General features: G+C 39.2%; 1 protein-coding gene across 2 annotated transcripts; it reads right to left on the bottom strand.

The window, feature by feature from the left end:
* Window positions 1–1006: 1006 nt before the first annotated feature.
* Window positions 1007–11326, bottom strand: foxo4 (forkhead box O4). 2 transcript variants are annotated; one of them, XM_079892480.1, is made up of 4 exons: window positions 9832–10360; window positions 8285–8750; window positions 5537–7004; window positions 1007–4242 (listed from the first exon to the last, which is right to left on the bottom strand). In XM_079892480.1, exons 2-3 carry the CDS (start codon window positions 8714–8716, stop codon window positions 5559–5561), a joined length of 1878 nt encoding a protein of 625 aa, XP_079748606.1. In that variant the 5' UTR covers window positions 8717–8750; window positions 9832–10360; the 3' UTR covers window positions 1007–4242; window positions 5537–5558. The 2 variants fall into 2 exon arrangements, with proteins under 2 accessions (XP_079748606.1, XP_079748605.1); XM_079892479.1 differs by having other exon boundaries at window positions 8285–11326.
* Window positions 11327–11437: the final 111 nt, after the last annotated feature.

The raw sequence follows: 11437 nt of genomic DNA, 5'->3' as shown, positions 1-11437 counted from the left end.
AATGTTTTAGGATTATTAGAAAAATTACAGACAGGTGATATTAATAAAGACTGGAGCTCAACTCTGGGGGACTGTTGACCTCCTAGGCCAATTTTGAAGAACCGTGGTGTATATAGCATTGTCAATGTCATGGTGACAGTTGTATATATTTACCTTCTACCTTTACCGTTTACCTTCTTTACACGGAAAAGGCTAAATTTGATTATTATTATTATTTATTTATTTATTTTAAATCATGTTGATATGCGTATTATTTACGTCTTGTGGCTACACTATGGAAACAGTGAGGTGTGGACTAACGCTTAAACTTAAAGGGATAGTTCACCCAAAATTTTTTTTCATTTTTTACTCACCCTTATGTTGTTCCAAACCTGTACGAGTTTCTTCTGTTGAACTAAAAAGAAGATAACCAGACAGTTAACTGCAGCCATTGACTTCCATGGTCATTTTTTCCTATGGAAGACAATGGCTATGGTCAACTGTCTGGTTACCAACATTCTTCAAAATATCTTAAAAAAAATAAATAAAATAAAACTCATACAGGTTTGGAACAACTTGAGGGTTTGACAGAATTTTAATTTTCTAATAAAATTAGAATGATTATTAAAACGTTATAGTTCTCGTTCTTGGTGGGTCTCATTGTAACCAAGGTTTTAGCCAAAGGAGGAACAAGTAGCCTAGAAATTAATTTTCAAACAAATTAATTCACATTATGCCACACTGTCGATTGACTTTAAATTTTACTAAACATGGAATATTCTTTTAAGGTGAGATGCATTATCAGCTCAAGTTTCTGTGCGACCATCATGCCAGCCAGGTCATTTTAGATTTAATATGTTTAATTTCATGTTTAATATGGTTACTCTGAGCCTCAGTTTATCAAACTGCTGTAATGTGAATCATGTTTAGCCTACTACTGCTTAATTAGTCTGGATTTAATGAATGCCCTGCATGTGTGCTAATGTCAAATGAATGGACCAATGACAGAATGAACACATCAAAACAGTCTCCGTTAAACAGATTAGGTTTATTTCTATTGCTTTCAATGGCCTCTGACTAACAAAATATGGGGGGGACAAAAAAAACAAAACAAAATAAGCAATCAAGTACATATACAGTATATTGGCTATGCACAACTCGTCAGTCTTACATCCCGCCATAACCCAAAACAAAAACGGAGGAAAAAACCCAACCCAGACCATAAACTAATGTCCTGTGTTATCAACTGGGATACTTAGCAAACTCTTGGAAAAATTAAAGGAACTAAAAAAATGAATACTAAAGGGAAAAAATGATAATATCAAACAAGGAAAGAGAGATTTTGATTTGGAAAGAGTGTGGAATTCCTGCATTTCATGCAGCAGCCCTGTGACATCTGTCTGATGGGGCACATACAATATTTGTACTTTGAGAAATGAAACTAAGGGTGTTAATCATAAAAATTCAACTTATATCAACACATTTAAATGACAAAAGAAAATGCCAAAGGTGACTGTCAGCCTAAAGCTTTCTGGAAGATGTACCATGCAGGTATAACAACCACATAAAGGTTCTGCATTACAAGTACAAACATAAAAACATGAGAAAAGATGCCCCAAAAGACAAGAACATCAATGTAAACGGTTGATTGGAAATCATCAGTTGCTGTATCAAACGTTACACCACGCTGACACCATTCACAATATGTGGTGAGATGGCAAAGTCCCTCCCTTCCCATTCACAGCTTCTTTTATAATGAAGAGAAAAACTGAGAGTCTGGGAATTAAAACAAAGGTACATTTATCATACTATGTTCTACATTAAGAAATTGTATTCAATATGTGTTGCATAAAATTATTAAAGGCCCTGATATCTACATATGCACCAATAAAATATGGCCCTCTTTAATTGTCATTTAATATCTAGCACCAATGAATAGGATCAAAATTATTCCTTTGTAAGGAGAGAGCATTTAAGTTAATCTAATGTACTCAGACCATTACATTGATGTCATAAGAGTAACTAATATCAAGCTCTCAAACTGAAGCCAATTCATACACTCCTAAAATGAATAAACCTTCAGACTGCTGGTTTTAAACTAATAGAGTAAAAACCATCTGAGACAATTATAAAATAAAAGTTAACCCTTCTATTACAGAAAAGGTAAAAGTTGAAAAGAAAAGGGCATTAAAACTGTATGGTTTGCTCTGGAGCGACATGCTATAGTGTTCATTGGCAGTTTACAAGTTTTTGTAGGAACTCTAAAAAAAAAGCATACATTAAATCTCTCATTATAAACTGCGACATTAGATATATTTCTCCAATGGTAAAATATCTGTGACATTGGCTTGCATAAATGACTCATAATTTAGACAAAGCCGTGAGCATTTAAGTCATAATATGATTATCTCATTACTTCCTTACAGAAGTTGTTTTAATTATTATTGTTCATAACCCTGAGAGTGAAACATTGGATTAATCCTTTTCGGTTGGACCAGTCTAGCATTTTGAGATGATGTTCATTGCCTAGAAAGTTCATGGGCTTTTTTTTATTATTTTTTTAGCACAAACAATTATAGCATATTTCAACTTTTGGAGCATTGTATTCTGATAAACGTAATCATGCAACCAATCAAATTAAGATTTAGTTTACATGTTGATTTTTCGGAAAGGTTTTGTAAAGCTTATTCGCACTGCAATTCGTCCATCCATCCAACATGCAGTCCTTAGTGTTCCTTTGGTTATTGTATAAAATCTACATGCATCTCATCTTTTACAAAAATAAAAGATTACATAGAAAATGACCGTTAAAAAAAGCTAATTAACAGCATGGTTTTTTTTATTAGTCTGTTAAGGATAACTCTCCAATCTAAATTAGAATTATAGTCGTTATATCCAACTGTTTTTGTTCTTTAATAACATTTTTTTAAACAAAATATGAGTAGTGCTGTTTATGAAAAACTGATCAATGAGAAAATAGTTTTTTCTTCTGTGCCTCTGTTGACAAAGTCAAACATGCCAGAGGAACCATAACATCTCATTATCGTAGCCATGTTTCTTCAAGATTCGCTTCAAACTCGCATATAACTCAGAAAACAAACTTTCTTTTGTGCCTTATTGAAATGATTCACCATAACTTTGAATTCTGTTGTCAGTGTGTTGGAATCAAGTTTCTGGAGCATTAAACATATTTGCACACACACAAATGTACACACACACCCTCCAGCACACACAAAAAATCTTCAGATATTGCATTCTGCAAAAGGGCACCGAGTTTCCAACAATAACACTATACCATTTAACCTGTTGGCAGGATTAAAAATGCATCAAAATGCCCTGTGGAAAAGAAAAAAAATCACATTTCTTCATACTGTTGTTATCACTAACAAACACTTAAGAGCAGACAGTTAAATCATCATTCAGTTATCAGCCTCTTCAACACATCACAGGAAAAAACCCTTGAGAGCTGAGGTCATAAAAGTCAAGCTAATTGCACATTGAACCACAATGAACACCTTGAAACTTTCAGCAACGTTTCAGCCCTTTGATGCACAAGTATGCATCATATCGTTGAGAGAGCGTAAAAGTTCAGCCGCTCTGTGTTCAGGGGTTGTTGCGACCATCGCCACTTAATGTTGTTCTCAACTTAACATTCCTGTGGTGCCATGTTGTTTTCATCCTCAAAGGGGGGCTGAGAGCAACAGCAAGTCACTCCATCAATGCAGAATCGCGGCTGCTCAGACTTCTCCACTGCTGTTCAACGAGCAAGAGTTCACATCAAGAAAAGCTGCAGAGTTTGATCCTCCTGGCTGAATGACTTGCATTATCAGTGTGAAGAAGATCAAGGAGTAGTACCATCTCCATCTTATACTACACATCATAGGCCTTAATGCAATAAACATGATTAGCTGTTTATTAGTTGTGCTTCTTTAGTCCAAGATTGGCCGAAAAACAGCACCTTTCAAAAAAAAAAAAAAAGTTCCACATATAAGACAAGTGATAAAACTGTGTTTCAAGACCATGTTCTCTGTGTCCAACAGCACACTCTTCAGTTGACATTGGCACTTGACATGTATGAGGTTTGATTTTGTCATCTAATTGAAAATTCTGACAAAGACTTCTTGGCTAAGTGTGTGTTGTCCTTAGCCAAAGCAGTTTATGTATTTGAGGTACAATGGCAAATGCAGAGGCAAAAATTTGAGAATATTTTCGGGCAATGTGCCACATCTGTTTTCGAAGTTGTTTTAAGGATGAGGGATAAACCTGTAAAAACATAAAAAACACATAGAAAAAACATTAACATATTAGGAGACAAAGAGGAGCAGCTTTATATAAATAATGCAAAACCATACACTCAAAAACAGAACTCAAAAGAAGATATCTGAAGGATGTTTCAACCATTTTTGTTAAATGAATGTCAATGGGGCCAAAACAGCATTTGACCCAACTGACATTTTATATACATACATATACATATATACAGGTGCTGGTCATATAATTAGAATATCATCAAAAAGTTGATTTATTTCAGTAATTCCGTTAAAAAAGTGAAACTTGTACATTATATAGACTCATTACATGCAAAGTGAGATATTTCAAGCCTTTATTTGTTATAATTTTGATGATTATGGCTTACAGCTTGTGAAAACCACAAAATCAAAATCTCAGAAAATTAGAATATTTCATGAAATCACACAGTAATTACACAGTGATACCATGGTCATTGAGCCAGGTTTTGGTTCTTTTGGCAGTGTGGGCAGGTGCAAATCCTGCTGGAGAATGAAGGAAGCATGAAGTGCTCTGGAAATGTCCTGGTAGACGGCTGCGTTGACTCTGGATTTAATAAAGCACAGTGGACCAAAGTCCTCTTTTCTGATGAGAGCAAATTTTGCATCTCATTTGGAAACCAAGGTCTCAGAGTCTGGAGGAAGAATGGGGAGGCACACAATCCAAGATGCTTGAAGTCCAGTGTGAAGTTTCCACATCTGTGTTGGTTTGGGGAGCCATGTCATCGGCTGGTGTTGGTCCACTGTGCTGTCCACTCAACGCAGCCGTCTACCAGGACATTTCCAGAGCACTTCATGCTTCCTTCAGCAGACAAGCTTTATGGAGATGCTGACTTCATTTTCCAGCAGGATTTGCACCTGCCCACACTGCCAAAATAACCAAAACCTGGCTCAATGACCATGGTATCACTGTGTAATTACTGTGTGATTTCATGTAATATTCTAATTTTCTGAGATTTTGATTTTGTGGTTTTCATAAGCTGTAAGCCATAATCATCAAAATTATAACAAATAAAGGCTTGAAATATCTCACTTTGCATGTAATGAGTCTATATAATATACAAGTTTCACTTTTTGAATGGAATAACTGAAATAAATCAACTTTTTGATGATATTCTAATTATATGACCAGCACCTGTATATATATATAAAATGTCTTCTTTTGTGTTCTGAAGAAAAAAGTAAGTGATACAGGTTTGGAACGACATGAAGGTGAGATGTCATTTTGGGTGAGCTATCCCTTAAAGCAAACTAAAATTCTGATACATTACCTGTTCTCATCTTAAAATGGAGTTAGCTGGGCACCCAGTTATGGGAGGAGCTCTGTGTGGTCGCTGGCCCAGAATAGCCCTGCCCACCCTGTATGATGGGGTCAAAGTTGAAGTCAACCAAGTCTCCATCCATTAGATCACTGTTGATAATATATTCCACATCACAGTCCAGGTTTTCAGTGAACATCTCAATATCCAAGTCTGTAGGTAGACGGTCCTGGGAGGGCATGAAGCAGGGTGCTGAAGCAAATTGGCCTAGACCTTGCAGGCCTCCGTTCCCACCAGGTGACGGGATAGCTCCATGCTGCAGAAGCCCAGCGCCTGGCACATGATGCTGGTTCTTTATGGTTGCGAGCTGAGGCGGTTCCTGGTTCATGGGTGAGTGCATCATTCCAAAGCCCATCTGTGAGTGCTGGAGTTGGGATTGAGGTTGAAGGCTCATCTGCCCCACCGTGCTTGTGTCAATGCCTTTGCTCAACATCATCTGACCTGCTTTGCCTTGGCTGCTGGAAATAGATCCTGCAAGCCCCAAAAGGCCACCACCTCCTTGGCTAGGCATGAGAGGATCCATCTGGGTCATCATGACGTCACTTGGTGGGGGCGAATCAGAGGTCAGGAGAGCTTCGAGGCTGGAGGGCACGCGAGCACTGAAACCACTGTGACCCGGACCAGGCAGAGGGCTGAAGAGGGAGTTTCCAAAGCTGGAAGGGCTTGTGCTGGATCTGGCGGTGGGTTGAACCGAGCTCTGCGAACTTGATGGAGTGGATCCCTGCAAAGCATTCGTTGGTTGCAGCTGCCTAAATGAGGGAAAGCTGGACCCTCGAGGCAGCAGAGTGGATGCAGAGGGTAGAGGTTGAGGCGGGGCAGGGGGAGCCGTGCTTGGGCTCGCACCCCCTTGCGAACCCGTCATTAAAGTGAGTCCGTCAATCAAATCCAGTTCTTCCATGAGGGTCTCAGTTAGTGTTGGGGGAAGATTCCCTGTAGAATAGCCACCAAGAAGACCGTCCTCGGGTAGGTCATCCTCGTCCTCCTGCCCCGTGGCAATGGGAGAAAGCCTACCGCTCAGGGTGCTGGCATTGGAGCTTGTACGTGGCCTGAAACTTGTCCACATGTCAGGGTCATCCAGGTTGCCACGAGAGGAAGGGCTGCTGCTGTTCACTCCCCACTTTCCAAACTGACCCGGAGTCCCGGGACTGTCCGCACCGCTGGCGCCGGAAGCACCCTCACCCTGCAGGGCAGCTCCAGAGCCTCCAATCCCAGTTGCTCCAGCTTGCTTTTTAGTCTGCTTTGCTCGCATACGACTTTTAAGCAGTTTGCTGCTGTTGTCCATGGAGGCGGCGCGGCGGCGTGGGGCTTTGCCGGTCTTGCCACCCTCAGGGTTGAGCATCCACCAAGAGCTCTTTCCCGTGGACTCATTGTGGACTCGCAGGAACTTGTTGTGGAGTGATAAATTGTGGCGAATGGAGTTCTAAATAGGACAACAAAAAAAAAAAAATCAAATCTCAAATTTAAAAAACATGAAATAGAAACAATGTTATTGCATAACAAGGTTAGGATCATCAGGGTTTGAAATTAAATCCCACCAATCAACCTTCGCGTGCCACTATACAGACGCCAAAAGTCCCTTCTAGCATCTTTACTGTGAAGCATGAACATTTTAACATTATTTAAAGGGATAGTTCACTTTGAAATTAAATTTTGGTATGTTTTAGCTTACCTCAAGGGCATCCAAGATGTAGGTGTCTTTTTTTCCGCAGTAGTTTCAATTTTGATATTTTTAGGTCAAACCGTTCTTGTCTGTCAGTCATATGCAGGTCTGTGGTCACTGTCTCAAAGAGCATGCACAGAGTCCAAATTAAAACAATTCCCCATCGTAAGTACACATTGATGGCCTAAGACATGAAACGAGCGGTTTGTGTGAGAAAACGAACAGTATTTATATCGTTTTTTTTAGCTCTTATACACAGCCACGTCCAAGTGATCTGAGGGCGCTCGCGCATCCTGGTGTGTGACGTGTACGCAGACTGGTGCATAGAAATATACACTAGATGTCGCCTTGGCTACGGCAGTTCATTGGAACGAATGTCTTTAAGGCGACATCTAGTGTATATATATCTATACTGCGCCCTCAGATCAGATCACTTGGACGTGGCTGTGTATAAGAGGTCAAAACTATATAAATACTGTTCGTTTTCTCACACAAACCGCTCATTTCGTGTCTTAGGCCATCAATGTGTACTTACGATGGGGAATTGTTTTAATTTGGACTCTGTGCATGCTCTTTGAGACAGTGACCACAGACTTGCATTATATGACTGAGAGACAAGAACGGTTTGACCTAAAAATATCAAAATTGAAACTACTGCGGAAAAAAAGACACCTACATCTTGGATGCCCTTGAGGTAAGCTAAAACATACCAAAATTTAATTTCAAAGTGAACTATCCCTTTAAGTAATATTGCTTGGGTATAACTTTGTCATCATGATGATATTTTGGGGCATGATTTTAATGATCATTAACTTTTTTAGTCAGTGGAGGAGAGGCTTCAATGCTCTATAATAAATAGATTTCAATATGATATTTCAATATAAGTTTTGATTTTTGAAAATGTGGTTTATTTCTGATATTTTTGTTTTGGCCGGTAACTTAAAATTTGTGTAGCTAATTAGGTTGGTGAGTGAAAAGGTTCATTTCAAACCCTGATTATTATTACTCAAAATGATCAATCAATACTTTCTTCTACGTACCTTCCACCCAGCAGAACTGTTACTGTCTCCTTTGTCCTTAAAATACGGCACCGTTTTCACCATCCAATCGTAGATCTGCGCCAGAGTAAGTCGTTTTTCTGGCGAGTTTTCAATGGCCTGGCTGATCAGATCTGCGTAGGACTGATTACCCCAAGCATTACGCCGGGAAGTGCCTTTTCGAGGCGTGGCCCCGCCCACTCCAGCGACGACCCCGCCCTCAGAGAGCGCGACTTTCTCAGGCTCGGATATGATTGGCTGAGGCTCGTGTTTATCATCCTCGGCGGGCGGAGTTCCAGCAGCGGACTCTGAGCCGTCTGCCCCCCCGGCTTTGACAGATGAGATGTCGGGTCTAGGCAATGGCCATGTACATGACCTCGGTCTGCTCTGCGGCTCAAAATCTGGGTCAATCGGGGGTACGTTTTCTTCCTCCATTGTGCGATGCAATCCAGATAATTTCAGACGAAGGCTGGGATTTAAGTGAAATAGTTTTGGGGCGATGCTTTTAAAAACACGGTTCAATACACCAACTGGGCGATGAAAGTAAGAGTATGACTATTTATAACTAAATAAGTCAAATAATCTTGATTAGAATTTTTTTCTTTTTGCTTGATATATTACACTACAGAATCCAGACTAAATTTAACCGTGACTGCCTATGGTAACAGCACATTCGTAATAATCTGAACACACCAATATAGCGTCAGTTAATCCTCAGATTGGAGATTAAAGGGGGCAAATAATCTCCTTAATAGTAACTAACATAAACCATCTGATTTACATAGAGCAAACGAGGACAGAATGGGGGTCTCTTTGTTTATGTAGAAAGAACAAAGGAAATTCACTACACATCAAAACAGCTGGATTGTCAAGAGCAACTACTGAAATAAACCTCAGGAAAGAGGACACCCTGGAGTGACGGGATAATCTATGAACTTTTCATGGAAAAATAAACACCTTTTTACAGATAAAAATTATTGCCGAAGCAGTTAAATAAGTGAAATAGCAAAACCAATCATAGCATGCGCCGTAATTGCTAAAATATCAACCTGCAACTGGTTCCTATAATAGCAGCGAATGGTTGATTGGTTTTCGCAATTAGACTTGAACAAGAAAAAAAAAAAACAGAGCAGACAAATTGAGGAACTCTACAAAAAGCGATAAACCACCTTAATACGGGTTTTACAACAACCCCTCTAGTAAACTGAGTATTATATTTCTGTACAATGTAGGAATACTGTACTTGTAAACGAAATCAAGTTAATGGAAATTACTTGTCAGAGCTGCCTGTCAAAGTCAACAAAGCCATATTATTTTTTAATTGGGATCCATTATTAAGTTAAAGCAAATAAATCCAAGGCTTAAAGTACATCCTAACTCAATTGCGTTGAGCAAGAATGTTAAATCGCCAAAAGAAGCACTACGGGGGAAAAGGCTCTTTAACTTAATTAATCACGATCAAAATTTTACATTTAAAAAAATACCAAGATAACATCTTACAGGAGTGCTCGATCATTACGGGTTGTTTTATGTTTTTTTTTTTACCGTACAATAAAAAAATCTGTTACTGTCGTTCAAGTTTGCACGGTCCTCCACGCTGTGTGCTGCTGGCGCGTGTCACCATCTGCCATGTTCCTCGAGACGCAGCTACACACGATGCTTGCGCGGGCACAGCTAAGCCGAACGTGTCCGTCCCGTTGAAGCCTTCCCAAATCACACTACAGTCGATGTGTTCTTCGAAAAGACAAAAAGTTGTAGCCCGTCCGCTTCTTGGCAATCACCGGCACCTCGGCCTCTGGGAGAAAACTCGAAAGCGTAGTTTTACTACAGAGAGAGTAACTAGTTAGCCAACTCCAGTTTTTATGAGTTAAAATCCCTCCGGTAAAAGTCGAAGAAACCTGCTTCTTTTCAATAACTCGGTCGTCTCTTGAAATCAATGCGAAATCGTTTCTCTTCTGCTGTTAATGGAGATAGACAAACAGCCATTCCTCGTAGATCTTACTTGTTTTGTTTTGTTTTGACTCGAGGCGAAGACTCCCTTCTGACGTCTGTTTACCACTGCCAGACAACGCGTCGTGCGCATGCGTCGAAGGGATTGATGGGAATTGAAGTCAGTCATGTGATGAGAGTCGTGTACCGTGTCCGTAAATACACAACCAGAGATAACCGGGATCCCGAAAAAAGACTGAGCACGCAAAATGTTATGTAATAGTTTCTAAATATGTGTGTGCGTGTGAGAGGGAGTCCTGACTGTGGCTAAATGGTTTTGTCATTTAAGAATCTCTGTGTTTTTATGAAGATGAAGATCCTTAATCCCCTAATAGATTTCCAATGGAATGCAATGGAATCCCCTTACCTCATGCTGTCCAAATGGTTCCTGTTGAAATGGCAATCTCATTTTTTAATTAAGATCAATTGGATGGAAGCTATTTTTATGTTAGACGTTTACGCCACAATGTCGTTATCGTTAAGACGCGCCATTATTTGAAATCGCCCCGTGGCTAGATTTCTTACGTAGTTTTGAAATTAAATTCAAGTTTATATACAATACATTTACATTTTGAAGAGCCCCCTCAGTGGTGTAATGTAACCTCCACTGAATGTACTCATTTTAAAACAGACTTTCACTTGTCACTGTGTTGTTGTTCATTCTAGGTCAGCTGTTGCTCGTAAGTTTTTTAATGCATGTGTTTGTCTGGTCACGGATCTACCATGAGAACTACAATACCCACAGGACCTTCCGAGGCATTACCCCTTTTCCCAGAATTGCTGTGCGCAGTATGGACACAGCATGATGCAACTCTTCCTGGTGAAAACCAGTAGGCCTATTAGATATGTGATTAAGTCATTCATTTATTTTGAAAACATTTTAATTGAACAGTCTTTTTGACCAAAAACACATTATATTTTTATTTTTATTAATGTGTTGTTGTTTTTTTAATCAGTAGTTGACACCCCACGGTCCCCACTAGTACTCATTATCAATTAGATATGTATGGAATAAAAAGTGATGTTAACTCTTTTAAATTGAAAATAAACAATAAGATATTTTTTCCTTTTTATGGTTTCATAATTCATACTGAAAACATGTACTGAAGATTGACAAAGAAAAGTAAAATAATTGTTAAAATAAGTAAGTGTTAATAGCAGATCATA

The sequence above is a fragment of the Squalius cephalus genome, assembly GCF_949319135.1.
Source record: "Squalius cephalus genome assembly, chromosome: 14".
NCBI lineage: Eukaryota > Metazoa > Chordata > Actinopteri > Cypriniformes > Leuciscidae > Squalius > Squalius cephalus.
This window is presented reverse-complemented; position numbering and strand designations above follow the sequence as displayed.

Coding starts and splice junctions, on each gene's coding strand:
- foxo4 (XM_079892479.1), bottom strand. CDS start 8,716: ATGGAGGAAGAAAACGTACCCCCGATTGACCCAGATTTTGAGCCGCAG. Junction 7,005..8,284: donor ACAGTTCTGCTGGGTGGAAG/GTACGTAGAAGA, acceptor TGTCCTATTTAG/AACTCCATTCGCCACAATTT.